Genomic DNA, 15582 nt, shown 5'->3' with positions numbered 1-15582 from the left:
ATCTTTTTGCTAAATGATAATCATTTCTAAAAAGCTGTGCATTCGTTTGCTTATCCTATTAGTTAAAAAATTCTGTCGTTAATTATATAAAAAATCGTGAAACTTCCATAGTAAATTTTGTTTATAAGGATATACAAAACTTTCAACATTTTAGTAATTTATAAAGTTTTTACCCTATGGCACAATTTTGTTACATATATTGTACTGACTGCAAGACGTATTACTTTTAAGCTGTATCTTTAATATAAAAAAATCCTTAGCTAATACAATAACATGGAAATACACACACACACACAACAACAAAAAAGTTTGAATTTTGAGATCTTGAATTCAAACTGTGCTTTTCTCAATCGGGAATTGCGATAGGGCCCTACTCATTGGGTTTCTTGTTTGTACTAAGGACTTTTATCGCAACCATAATTTGAATTCAAGATGTCAAAATTCAAATGAGTGTCAGGGGTCAGATGTTATGCGCTGGATATGTTGTGTGCTGGAATCTATTTTCATGTAAAAAGGATTGTGTGAAGTCGAGAAGGGTCGTTAATAAATAATTCGATTCCAAACCACATGGACACCTGCATTATAAGCATAGAAAAATAAAATGAAAGGACGGATGTTATTCAACGGTCAAGTGAAAACAATAAGCAATTCGTGATTGCTCAAAAAGAAGTTCATTGAGAAAACGCACACCTGCGTGAGTGACCTAAAGCCAATCATTTTTTTAATAACTAAGCTAGAGTGTTGAAACTCCCATAATTTTTGAAACAATCTGAAGTTTTTAAATAAATAAAAATCAATAGTTTGGACATTTTTGAGGTAATGTAGCCGCTATGCCTTTAAGAACTTAAAGCGATGTACCGGGTCAAACTGAAATAATTCAAGTTTTTGCTCAACCGAATAGTTTAACATAGAAAATAAATAAATAAAGCCTATTTTACGATTAATACTTATTAGTACTTTAGCCACTTATCTGAACAAAGAAGAAAATTGAATAGATCTCACCCAATTGAAGCTGTTTTGTAAAAGTTTCGGACAAATTCAGAACTTTTATTGGCACCACACTCAAAACCAATTAATCTGTGCTGTGTGCTACTCGAAAATGAAATCTCTATTCAAAAATTCCAAAAATTCTGCTCATATTAGTTCCAAGCAGAAAATTAAGTAAATAAAAATATGCATGAGTTGCGATAAATCCATAAAATTGTAAATCCTTTTTCCAGATATTAACAGCCGTTTAAGATTAAAGACAAAAGTGGGTCGGAGCACGTGAGAAACTTTTTTTTTTTATTCCCATGGGCTCGCTTTTTTCTGCCCTCCGAGCTGTTTTTTCGTACAAGTGATGCGCGCGTAAAACATTTCCCTCCTTCTTTGCCCTAACTGGTATTGAGTATTGAGTGAAGATACTTTTCCAAGGGGCAGGGAAGCTGCTGCCCATGCAGCAGAAGTCGGGGTGACACGGACTTGCCGTTTTGGTGCCTGGTTGAATCGTTGTGATTGGTTAGGAGCGGAGGTGTGGCAGGGGGCAACAGCTGAAATGGCCCAAGAATCATTCTCAAAGCTTGCAATCGCGAACGCTAACACATGGAAAACTTGTAATATTTTATTAGCAATATGCAAAGTGCTAGAGATTTAAAATCTGTTTCATGCCCCCAATTCTTCGTTTTTCGTTTAACTGAAATACAAAGCGTTATTTTTGAATAATTTATTTAACTGTGCACAGTTTGTCTGGGTGGGCCAAGCCCACCCGGCCCATAGTGACGAGCCGCCCCTGGATTCGTCAAGGTTGCCGGCCATCTGACATTTTTTCAAAAGATGGCGTGAAATGGGTGAGATTAAAGTGAGGCGCCCCCGCATCTTATGTCATGAAGCAGTTAAAGTTGGCAAACAAGCAATGGCAAAAATGGTAAACTTGCCCTTCGCAAATATCAAACTAACACGGAAAGATCGCGTACTCCTTGTTTCCTCGATGAACTCAACAATCCAAATTAACGATGAAAAAGTTGTGGTGGATCCATTCATGCTTTTTCAGCGAATCGCCATTAGCAAGAAATCGGACTAAGATTTGAAGATTTACATGAAATATGAATTAGCTCCCTACCCCCTAGCATTATTTAACGAAAGTGGGATGAGGAAGTGCAGAAAGTCAGCCTTATACATTTTATTTAAGGAAATTGGTCATGACATGGATTTAACTAAGTTTAAACTTATTGTGGATGGGGGATTCTTAATCCACAAAGTTGTTTGGCAGAAAGATACAGTTGTATCAACCATTTGCGATGGGTACGTTAAATTTCTAAGCACCCATTACAATGGGAGGGGATGTACTGTGGTTTTTGATGGGCACACTGACACATCAGAAAGCACAAAAGCAGCCGAACTGAACCGACGATATCGGTTAAAGAGATGTGTGCAATGCCAGTTTGGAAAGTGAGGTGAAAGTTAAACAAAATGATTTTCTTTCAAATGTCCATAATAAGAGTCAGATGATAAATCTGTTGAAGATGCATCTGTTAAAAAATGGTATAAATACACTCCAAGCGTTAGGTGATGCTGACTTTGATATTGTGAAGACAGTTATCGTCAGATCGCAAAATTCTTCCGTAGCTGTTATTGGAGAAGACGTCAACTTAGCTGTTCTCTTGGTTGCCAAAACCCCAACTGATCGCGACATTCTACTGATAAAACCCAGCAGAGGAAGTCAAGACTGCTGTATATTCCTCACAACAGCTTCAGCTAGATTTGAAAATGAAGGACAATGTTCAATTGTTATTTTTACATGCATTCACAGGCTGCGACTCAACATCTGCAGCGTATCGCAGGAGTAAAGTGGGGTTTGTTAAACTATACCAGAGATCTAAAATCGTACAGCATGCATTTGACAGTGGTTCTTCTCCTGAATTCATTGAGACTGTTGGGATCATGAGTACTCTCTCATGGTATGTGCTCCAGCCACGGAAAAGTCTATGAACGAGTTCCGATACAAATCTTTCATCAAAATAGCTGCAAACATGAAGGCTGATCTTTCAACTCTCCCTCCAACTGATGAAGCGCTTAAGCAGCAAGCATTCCGGACATACCACCAAGTACACCTGTAACTAAGGGAAGAGCCCAATGGCGAGTCAACGAAATGGGGTTGGGAAAGGAGGCATGATCAACTAGTTCCAAAACTCTCGGAGTTGGATGCTGCTCCTGACGAAATCTAAAAAATGATTTTTCGTCGATGCACCAAAGGATGTGACAGCGGCAGGTGCTGTTGTAGAAAAGCTTCGCTAAACTACTATGCCGCATGCCTGCATTGCAAGAGCAATTGCAACAACGGCGCTAAACTATGTATTCATGACGAAGGCGACGACGATGACATTGATACACTGCCAATCTCTGTGGACACCGTTTCCAATGCCGATGAGCATGAATAAGCCTCGACATTTCCGCCTCAAGAATACCAAGATGTCACCTTTGTAAAGTTATATTTTCATTTTTTAATTACTGTCATTCCGTATTCATTTGTAAAATACTTTTAAAACGTGATTAGTAATGATGTAATAAAAAGAATATTGCAAAAGATTATTTTTCGTCAATTGCAAATATCTAATTTCTATTGTTAAAATGTTAATTATAATAGTAGCGTCACCATACTCAATTCAAGAAAAACACCGGCATTGAGTGTACAGGTTAGAAATTCATAACTTTTGATAGCTTGCACTGCTGGATGTCGTAGTGGTAAGACACTGGCTTCATAAGCCTTTAGTCGCAGGTTTAAACCCGTAGTTAAAGTGTTCAGTCGATGGATTTTCGAAATGAAAAAAATCGTCAGTAGACATGTCGCATGATTGCGGCCTGTTCCCGATCCCTTGAGTGCATATTTGACTTTGGCACTCATGGGGGAGAAAAAGAGCCAGTTGAAAATTTGTTTTTTTTGTACGTATACATCGAAAACAACTTGATATTTGACAAATATGTTTAAAAATCAATTTCATAGATAATTTAGTTAACTTCCACTTTTATTTGAAACATATTTTTAGCTCTTTTAGAGCTTTTATGGAACAACCCAAAATTTGCAACCCCCCCCCCCTTTTTTTACTTTAGCTCACCTCTCAGGGGCGGGGACTTTCGACATCTTTACCTCCTAACTAACCCTAACAAATTTCTGAAGTTGAAAATTAGCGCATATTCCATGCACGCTATAATGTATTCATTGACTGGACTGTTCGAGTCAGTTTAGTGTTTACGAATGGCAAGTGTTCCATTTTTTGCTATGAAGGTGCGGGTTTGAAACCCTATAACTTTCGATTGGTTGAATAAAATGCTACAAAGTAGTATATCAAATTGAAAGTAATTTTATGATCTACAACTTTGTCATTGACAATTTTTATGCATACTGATATTGGGAGGTACTAAGAGTAAATGTTTGACAAAAAGAGGGAACTTCTTCGAAAATCGTCGAGTTTTAATAACATATACCTAGAAAATTTTTGAAAATTTGACAAATATGTGTAGAAGCAATTTCATAGTAAGTTTATTTAGTTTGAATTTTTATTTTAAACGCATTTTTTCCACCGTTTCCGACGTTTTCTCGAAAAACCCAAAATTTTCTTCCCCCCTCCTTCTTACCTTTAGCTCACCCCCCAGGGTCGGGGACTTTTAGTATGTTTACTTACTAACGACCCCTAACAATATTCTGAAGTCAAAAATTATCGCATATTCCATGCACGCTACAATGTGTTCATTGATTGGACTACACTCACGAAAGGGTAAACAATCTTGAATACCGGACTAAAACGCCATGAAATGAGCAGAGATCAATAAAAAACAAACATGATTTCGCAGTCATCATTTAATTTTATTACTGACGACTCGTTAGTTCCATAAGAGTTGTGAGAAAAAATTCGGCTGTAGCAGCCAAATTGTGCCACTTTCTATGACCGTTTTTCCTATTATTATTCCTTTGCCACAAACATTAACAAAGACCTCTCACGGAAACAATATTTTTATACCGTAGAGTCTCGAGAACTTGGCACCCAACAACCTGGCCGAATCCATCAGATACTCGGCATTCTGGCAAGACGAAAAAAAATCCCACAAAAACCCTGTCTGTTTCTGACAAACTGGCATTTTTACAAATTCGGCAACTTTTCGGTCAACATTAGGACAGCTTTTACGGATTTTACAGCACCGGTAAAATATTACCAACAAACTTTTGATACCTTCGAATGCAGAGTCCCCAGTTAAAATTTTAAGATTAGCCACCTAAACTGGATCGGAAATGAAATCCGCCTTGAGCTACTTGACTACTGATTCTTTCAAAACAAAAACCATTCAGAAGCCATATAGCACACTGAATTCTCCTACAAACGCTGAGAAATAGTTTGTCTGGAACCTTCCTGGATCATAAAATTTTGTCGTTCTTTATTTATGATTAAATCTATTAATGATATAGTGTTAGGATTCTGAACACACACATCGAGTAGTTACCTTAAATATCTTCGGAAATACAGTGCCGGCAAAAAAAAAAAGAAAAAAAAAAAAAACTTTACATTTGGTTGGCTATTGAAAATTTTACATGTAAACTTCTTGTCATGGTTTTACTTGGCATGCTCCCTAGTGATTTGACGGAATACCAAATATTCGGTCAAATCTCTAGGGAGTATGTCAAGTAAAATCATGACAAGTAGTTTGCATGTAAAGTTTTTAATTGCCAACCAAATGTAAAGATTTTTTTTTTTTTTGCCAGCACTATACCTATTGCAACTTTTTATCTTTTCCTTAGCGGTAAAATCAATACATGCTACTAATTTTCTTTCTCCAGCACGGTTGATTCCTCGAATTATTAGCAATACTCTGATTATCCCGCATGCGTTTGGTGGCAAAGGAGTCGTAATTGCAGTTTTGTGGTCTCTGAATAAATTCGCGGAAGTCCTCTCAGACAGCAGAAATGAAAGCCAATCCATTTTTCTCTTTTGGGGCATCTCTCATCATGATCAGCATTCAGCTCTTGGCCGCTCTCGTACCATTAAGATACGGCACATTCTACGCAACAGATGGACCCTGCTCATGTATGACGGTGCCCTTCATTCGAAAAAAAAACAAAAGACTGATGAACATCATTATATGAGTTAGCCACCGTAATGGTAGTTCCATTGGGTTAATGACATATTATCATCGCTTAATAACACTGCTTATGGTTGACAGAGGCAAGTCGCGCGTCAGACATGGGCTGTCCTCTCTCCCTACTGTTCGAATCAGCCCACAGTCTTAATGGTGCCAAGGAACAGTAGCGCTGCTAATGAGTCTCTCTCTCTACCCTCCTTATATACAATTCTTCACTTAGCATAACTATATTCAGTATCATTTTCGGACATTTAGTAATGTTGTTAAAGTAGTATCTTAATCGTATAATGATGATAAAGATATTTTGAGCGTGGAGTTTGATAAGATTAGAGCCAATGATCAGGTCCCGAGCATCGTACGTCTGGGAATATATAATTGTAAAAAATAATTGTTGCTCACTATGAAATTTAGTTAGGGCGGTAAACTTACTGCTAAAAATGCCCAAAGCTTTGCCTTCAATTCACGAGTCGAACCGCACCAAGCTGCAGATACTCGCTGGTGAGATAAATTCATTTTATCCACCACTTTCTTGGCGCTCTCAGCTTCAATGAGATGACATCTGCCTCCGGTTCGATTATTCACTATTCCTGACTGAGGGGTTCTAATAAGAGCGAAACTGCAGTCTCAGGATGTGATAACTGGGGAGATTATCATCTGGTTTTTGGTATGTAGCTAGCTGCCTTAGCCCTGGCTTAGGAGAGGTAACTTACTGATCCAAGTGGAACATCTTCTATGCGGACATACATTCGCAGATTTTAGTCATTTTTTCCTTTTTAGGCTGAGTTACTGATCGAACTTCAGAGTAACTGTACGATTTGGATCTCTTTTTAACTACTGTCTTATTCCCATTCAAGGCGCCTAATCGTAGTTGCTGACTAACTTAAAAATAAGAATTGAACTTGAGCCACTCAAGAACCAGTAGGGGAAAGTAGTCGAATTCTATGCACTTAACTTCACAGAGCTGTAGCACCTTAAATATAACCACGATTCTATAACTACTGATTTTCTTTGCAACATATCAAAAAGCAGACATCCAAAATTTGTAGACAAAGCATCTGAGTAATACTGTTCTTTAAAATAAATTTAAAAGATAAAATCTGAAAACTTGCCGCGCGCAGAATTCTTCTTCCTAATCGGGCAGTTCTGCGCACCTCATCTGCTTGTGAAGAAAAGATACGAAACTGAAACGTAATTTTTCTACATATTACAAATTATTAGGCAAGTTCGTATTCAGTGTCTCTATTGCTTCATTTGATAAGGATTGCTTCATCGCTCATCATATTTGCATTTTCAACTATTTTCATAATTTTTTTCCTTTTTTTTTTCAAGAATGTCACATCTTGGGTTGTACTTGATCCATTAGGCTTGAAACATCTGCGTGTTTAGTGAAAGATAATATTATTTATTCCGAAAACAGTATTGCAAGCAAAAAAAAAAAGAGCATTTTTCATTTCTATTTTTGGCCAAGAATACACTATTTGCTTTTATGTCGATATCGTAAGGCGAACATTTAGGTACAATATTGACATATTTTGAGATACTTCAAATATCTCAAAATATGTCAATGAAATTTCGTGCAGGAACGTCATAAATAAAAGGCAACTTTTTAAAACTTACACTTCTACACTACTTCTTCATCAGAGAAGAAACACTAGACTTTCTTGAAAAAAAAAAAAAAAAATGCGTATGTAAAGTTCAATCAGTGGCCTAAAATATAGTTTTACCGCAGGATATCTTATTTTAATTTCTAAAATCTCTCTCCTGAAAAATCACGGTTTTTTAGATATGATGTTGTTGAAAGGAGTGAGCGATTTGACATACAGTGAAACCAGGGTATAAACAATACTGTTCATTCAGTAAGTTACCGCCCTATATATAAGGCGGTAACTTACTGAATATACCTGCTTTGCCTTCAATATTCGAGTTTAACCGAATCATTGTTTCGGTCACTCGTCTGGTCAGTGCTAATAGGGAAGTTTTCGATTTTTCAATTTTATTTTTATATGATAGAGTAACATGTATGAATATCATAGGTGAAAAAATTTTTGCGATACGACAAGTAGTTTTTTTTAAATCAATTTTTAAAGTTCAAGCGCTTGTGACCTCAAATGGCATAGGAAGTGACGTCATGCGCTCTTCCGATAGGGGAGAAACCGAAGGACGTGCATTCGACTTCGAAGACGAAACGTAAAAGGCTTATCTCCTCGCATTTAACTCCTCGCGTTTCTGGAACATTAAACCTCTCTTCCTCTCGGAAATATTCGAATATCATCATTGATGTTACTTGAGGAAGATTATTTAGATTGTGCTTTAACGAATTCGGCCTCCATAGTGTGTTCAAAAGGATTATTGAATTTCTAAAAAATAAAAATATCAGTGCGCTCAAAATATCCCTAGCGAAAACAAGGGATCTTCGGCGAAAGGCTGCCCATTAGTGCCCTGTGACGTAAGTTCGTGACGTTTCAGAAAAACGCAATTTTGCGCGTGAATTTTTAAAAATTCATTAAAAAACAATCACGGTGTTTCAAAATTCGGCGATGGTGAATTTCTTAGTTTTGAGGGTCAATTAACAATATCCAATAGCCAAAATATGAACATTTAATAGGTTGCAACTTCCCTATTCTGTATTGGCTACCAGTTTGTTAGGCACTCTTGGCTTCCTTAAGAGGTTTTCCACCTCCAGCTCAGTCAATCCTATGCCGGGCTGATGAGTGCTAATAAGCACGAAACTGCAGTCCTCGGCTGGAATTAACTGAGCTTGAGGCGTATTTCATGTAATACTGTCTATTGCAATAAACCTGTACTTTCTTTGGTCCCGGCAACATTCTCATTTAATTAATGTATTTTCAACCTCCCTACTGCGATATTCACATTTCTTATGCACCTGTCTATAACAATAATTATGCATTTTTTTAAAAAGCAAAAACTTGTGCATATATCATCATCACAACTTTTTCTACCTTTGAAACTACAACTCGAATAGGCGATAACTAAAGATGGAAACAAAATGCTAGAAAAATTCAGGTCGATGGGGAAAACAGCATAACTATATTAGCATCCAGTTGATAAAGAATTAAAACAAGTTGATGCAAAGAAAAATTAGAAATTTCTTTGTTGACAATAGCTATCATTATTATTTTCTTTAAAGGACAATATTAAAAATGAACAAACTTGAATTGAGCAAAAATGTTCCTAATGCTGTTAGTAACGAATATGTCCCTGCCTAGTGTATGTATAAGTTTTCACTTCTCATTTTCAATAATTATAAAAGCTTAAAATTGTTAAATGGTTAAATTAGCAATTATTAATTTATTATGAAACATTTATATTTTGCTCAAATTTTAAATTACTTGGATCAAGTTCAGTTTTCTAAACAAAATTCTCTATATTATATAAACTGGATAAGTAGAAGAAGGTGTCGGGGTATAAAAGTTCAAACTGTCTATAACGATAACCTGTCTATAACAATATTATTTTTTGATTCCAACAGTATCGCTATCGACAGATTTTACTGTATTAGAAATGAAATTTTAAGAAACGTTTTTAGAATCAAAAGAAAGCTTCTAAAGTGGATTTACTCAGAAAGAAAAACAACAACTTCGCTTTAGTTCAGCATTTACAGTAAAAGAAAGAGATGAGTTTGTAGAGTAGGTAGGTTTAAATGGCTCAAACAGTTACTCATAGAGATCTTACTAAGCATCATCAATACACTGCTCATATGAAGAGGTGGGGTGAGGGTGGCTATCTTAAAACAAACATAATGGTTTTTTCCAATGAATAACAGCTTTGGAATATTTAAATTAATTAAAATAGAATTAACAACTAAATTCAAGGGTTTTCAAGATCTGAACTAGCCTTGTTTTATTGGTTGCGGAGATAAGCCTTAAATCTCAAGAACTTGACTTGTTTGTTCACAGGCCTCCAAACTCGAACATTCGTAAAGTTGAACTTAAAATCTGATACATTCCGCGTTTCTTTCGAGTTAAATTGCGCATTTTCAAATAATTGCTTTGCTAGAAATACCATAGGTTTTCTTTATGATACACTCTTCAGAACTTCTCTTTCCTCCAGTTTCGTTACATTAGTCTTTTGGAGCATGGTAGATGTATTGCTGAATCATTTTAAGTTAGAGTAGAACTTTTCCTATCAAAGTTTATTTTAATTTATATTTTCTGGATTTAATTTTGGCCGCAAAAGAAACAATGAACGTCCTGAAGCACGAGTTAACTCGTGACGTGAGAAACAATGATAATATCATTCCACCTAAATGAGCTATGGATTTCGAAACTACTCAAAAAGCCATTCTAAAATTAAAACGATTTTATTTTTATTACAATTTGGGAAATTAATATAGAGAGGAGACATTTTTTTTCGTAGCATAAAACTTTTTTCGAGAATTGAAAAGAAAAGCTGATAAAAAATCGAAATCAAAACCAGAAGCCGCTAATTTTGCGCTATTGTTTTTGTTTCTTTCTTGTTCACTTACTTTTTAATTTATTATGTATTTTTATAATAATTGCAATGATAATAACATAACAACAACAAAAATAATAGTCATATAGTGTGGCTCTGATAAGTCGAATTACGATCTTGCTGTTTTTGTGGTTTGACGTGTAAAAATTTTCCAACTGAATTTGTTTTCGTTACACTATTACTGAAGCATCTCAACTCTGCTCAGCGCCAGTTACTCTTCTTTATTAACTCAAAAAGAGGTGGCTAATTTTCAAAATCATGTCTGAAGTTATCAGAGCCCCACTATATTTCTTTGAGTTGATTTAAAAACTTCGTTTATTTAAAATTTATTTTGTTCAATACTTTTGCAAGAACTAAAAATTGCGTTCTAGTGAAACTTTTCGATTTTTGAATGGTTTAACAATCTATACACCAGATAGTGGAGATCCAGGCTGACGCTAATAGGCAATGGCGTTGGATTATTTTCGAGAGAGTTGTCATGGATCACTTACTCTCAAAGAAAGGGACATAGCAAGAAGGGATGGGAAACACTTCCTCTGCTGCAGATAAATCTATTCTTTTATTATTATAAATTGTCTTAAGGTCAACCAGACTGGTTCATCATTATCTTCAAGGCACGGTATCATTCAAAACAATCTACTGGGAACTCTGATTACTATTATCATAAAAAGAAAACTGAAGGTGAAACGGGATAAACTTTAATAAGCTTGTAAGTCTGAGGTATAGTTGCTGTAATAATATTGTTCAAATCAGGAGTTTCTAGACATTGATTGCGAAATGTATGTGCAGGAATATTTGACTGAAAATATTTTTCTTAATCATGTTGTCCTTTAAGTACGATCAAAGTATTTTATTTGTTGAGAAAAAAACCACAATAAAACACTAAATTAATGATTTATATTTCATTTAGTCGAGCGAGAAATGAGTATACGTAGGTGAATATGCGCTATTTGAATTTCAACGGTGCATAGAATTTTTTAAGGTAAAAAAAATTATATTATTCTTATCGTACGCTTCATTAATAAAGAATATTATCTTTTATTTGGCCCACCCGGTCAATTCTCGATAACTGTTTCATTTTAGCATTAATATGCTGAAAATAGTTTAAAATGACTTCCCTGGCTTCCTTTTTTTCGACTTTTTGTGCAAACACGTTCAGCGTTCTTTTTTAAATAACCTGACATAATGTATTTTACTGTAATCATTACTCCTAAATAAACATCAATGCACATTTTATCAAAACTCATTAAAAATGTATTTATTAATATGCAAAAAAAGTGATTTTTTACGTCACAGAAGAATAGTGTCATCCTCACCTGGCAAAATTGAAAGACAGAAATTCAACATTTAAACTGCTAAAGAATGACCTTGACCGCAAATAATCCGCGTAATACACACTAAAGTTAAAAGCAAGCTAACTGTTTCAATCAAAATTCAAATAATATCGCATCAATTCTCGTTTTAACTGCCCCAAAGCGTGCTTGCGCCAGTCGTTGCACTAGGTAAATGTATGTTTTTATATTTTATCGTTACGTAAATATAAACTTGTAGAATGAAATGTTTATTGTGTGCAGACATCATGGATTACATTTAAGTTCTAGTAAAAAGATTGCGTGATGTTGGTTTTACAAGTTATGTGGAATTTTGTCACTTCTCTGGCGTCACTCCTCTAGCGTTTTTTGTGCCACTGGGAACACATATTCATCTTAAGATTATAAAGCTTTATTTATTTATTTATTTATTTATTTATTAATTATTATTATTATTATTTATTTTTTTGTTCTAGTTGCTCATTCGAGCTCACATATCATGACGGACATTAAAAAGAAGAAAACAGGGAGTATACTGGGAAACATAATAGTGGGAAAAAAGTGTGAAACTGAAAGATTACTTTACCAAAGAATTAAAAATAATCCGGATAAACATTCTGAATTAAAAGAGAAAGAAAAGTGGAACGATTAGATAAAAAATGAAAAGGGAAAAAAATTAAGAGAATAACATAGATAACTCTGCTAATAATGTCACTTCCCTGACAACATTTTCCCCTGGTGCCTTATAAAAAAAAAAAATTAAAAAAAAAAAAAAATCAAAAATATTTTGGTTTTCATCTTTACAAACTCAAAAATAACGGCAACTAGCGAAATAATGAGTATTAAACTAAACAGATGACTTTTTCTTTGGGGATACAAAAAAAAAAATCATTTACCGTATATTCACCCACGTAGCTCTGAACAAATTTTCTTTCCCGTATATGAGCGTAGATTTAGTAATGGGGTTGTTTCCTTCAGTCAAAAGTAGTACTTTTTGTCACTAAAATTGATAGAATAAGCAAAAAAAAAAAAAAAAAAAACATGGACTCAGAAAATACTTTCATTTTCCCAAATAGTGATTTTTTAATTATTTTTTTAAAATGTCCGATTCAAGCAAAAAAAAAAAAAAAAAAAACATGGACTCAGAAAATACTTTCATTTTCCTAATAGTGATTTTTTAATTAATTTTTTAAAATGTCCGATTCTTCAAACAAGGCGTGGTCTTTATGACGTCACAAATGATGCACCAATCGCGCTCTACGCTTGCTATCAACCATATCGTTGCCAATACACGTGAGTAAAGATGCGCCATACATTATTTACAAATAATGTATGGTGAATTTTCTCGCCAATTGGCTTGTGCCCATGTTACGGTATAATTTCGTAATTTACTCGTCCATCTTATGATATTTTTGTTCTTAAAATTGGAATAGAAAAATATTTTGGACCGTGAATGGCAACACTGAATGGCATTTCATCATTTGTGATGTCATCGGCAGAAGTGTTAAACGATGAAAGAGTACCGATTTAAGTATTTTTTTAAAAATATTAAACTTAAAGAAATTATTTAAAAAATGGTCAGATTCTATGTTTTTAAACATGCTCTTTCATAAAAAAATACTTTTAAAATTTTGGAAACGACCCCATTGTATCACGTTTACTTCACATTTATATGTGTCACCCCTTTCCTTTGTTTTTCAGTTTATATTTTCAAAACATATTAAAAACAAACATTCATTCTTGAAAGAAAACCCATTCTGAAAAATTCTTACGTTGTCTTGCAGCGAATTTATTCCAAAGTGTTCTTGGTCTGGCTCTACACAACTGCGAAAACATCATCCATCATCTATGTTCAGACCTTTCAGAAATACAAATAAAATATTTTCCAAATTAAAATACCGTTTGATAACATATGAGAAACAACAAGTAACTAAAATTAAAAATTTAAAAATCCCCGACTGATTCCCAAATGTAGAATCAAGAAGGAAAATTGAAAATCTTTTTAAAAGTCTTATACTATTAAAAATCAATTACAAGCATTTTATTAGTGAAGAAGTTTAAACTGGCAACAGATAAAAATTTTCAAACACATTCTATCAGACGCAGAAAAAAAAACTCTTTATTTTGCTACTAAATTTTTAAATATGTTTTCACAGCAAAAATAGCGAAAAACCTTTTTTAGGTTTTTAGTTAATATCTTCGTTAATTAAAGTCATCCGAAGACGCAACCTAGCTAAGAACACTCTTGATCAACTCTCCTTTCGAATAAAAAAAAACGGGCTCCTAGGGCGGCAGATTTTAGGGGCGGCAAATTTCGAAATTAATTCAAACATTTTCTTTCTAGTATGAATTTCTGTTTCAGCTCCATAAGATTCACTACTTTAATGCAGCTTAAAAAAGAGGAGAAAATTTTCACAATGTGAAAAATGAAATGTTTTCTATTCGATTTAGTGATGTAAAATACCCGGGTATTTATTTGGATCCATTTTGGATATTAGTAACCTAGATTGTGATAATAAAGAGTACATAAGTGATTTAATAAATGATTAAATAATTAAACTAAATTAACTATTTCACTTTGCCCCATCAATTTTGTTCCGCATGTACTTGTCTAATTGTACAAAACATGTAAAATACAAATAAGCTTAATATTAACTAAATAAATACTGCACCGAATATTAGAAGGTCTCAATTAATATTTCAAAAGTTAATTGCAAGAACTTTATCATTTAATAAGATCAAAAATAAATTTTTGATTTACAGCAAAATATTACAATATGAGTGACGATTTTTGAAAATTGCTTCTATTATCATATTCTATGGTTTTCAGAAGTATTTTTTTCTCGAATGGAATAGACTACATATGTTACTTCATAGCTAAAATATTACTAGCTAGGTGGCGCTAAAAGTAGAGTAAATATTTCACCATTTCACTTCGCCCGCTATCTCACTTTGCTCCACATTCCCCTACTCGGCAACCAGTTCAATTGATTTCGATTTGTTATTAAAAAACATACAGCTAAGTACCAATATAAATATGCATGATTTTTCTGTAGCGTGAAATTACCATTTTTTCCCCCAGCTGTGGAAACAACAAAAGGTCCATTTCACTAAAAAGTAGCCTCTTTGTCCCTCACTTGACGGTTGATATATTTCATTAAAAAGTAATAATTTAAGAAGATAAGGACAAAAGTTTTTGCTTAAAAAAATCAGACATGTTTGTGATTTGTTAAGCAACAAAATTGTGTTTATTTCCCTTTTAAAGTACAATGAAACCTGTGTAAGTTGACCACTTGCGGTGCACTACTTTAGTGGTCAACTTAAACAGGTGGTCAACTTACAAAAGGTGATTTATATGGAAATGGCTAATTCCGTGCCTGATAAAAGCGGTCAACTTAGACAGGTGGTCAACTTACAAGCAGGGCTGTGGAGTCGGAGTCGGAGTCGAAGAGTCGGAGTCGGACAGATTTTGAGGTAAAGGAGTCGGAGTCGGAGTTGTTAGAAAACATGCCGACTCCGACTCCGACTCCGGGCTTCTTTTTTTCTTTCCCTTTCGCTGACTCTCCTTGCATTTTTTAAAAACTGACTTCCAATTGGTTCGATTACATGTATGAAAAGATACTAATGAGAAAATAACTGCCATTATGGCAATCAGCTAGCTTGAGTGCTTACAGAACTTTCTGTAGCCGTC

General features: G+C 34.4%; 1 protein-coding gene across 3 annotated transcripts in view; it reads right to left on the bottom strand.

Moving 5' to 3' along the window:
* LOC129235328 (uncharacterized) overlaps positions 1-15582 on the bottom strand; it is a 114821-nt gene that overhangs the window by 48180 nt on the left and 51059 nt on the right. For all 3 annotated transcript variants that reach the window (XM_054869094.1, XM_054869096.1, XM_054869095.1), the window contains exon 3: positions 13664-13749. In XM_054869094.1, coding sequence (XP_054725069.1) covers positions 13664-13730 — 67 coding nt within the window. In that variant the 5' untranslated portion in view covers positions 13731-13749. The remainder of the gene's footprint in view (positions 1-13663; positions 13750-15582) is intronic.

This window comes from Uloborus diversus, chromosome 2 (genome assembly GCF_026930045.1).
Source record: "Uloborus diversus isolate 005 chromosome 2, Udiv.v.3.1, whole genome shotgun sequence".
NCBI classification, from domain to species: domain Eukaryota; kingdom Metazoa; phylum Arthropoda; class Arachnida; order Araneae; family Uloboridae; genus Uloborus; species Uloborus diversus.
Note: the sequence above shows the minus strand (reverse complement) of the source record. Positions and strands in the feature narration are given on the sequence as shown.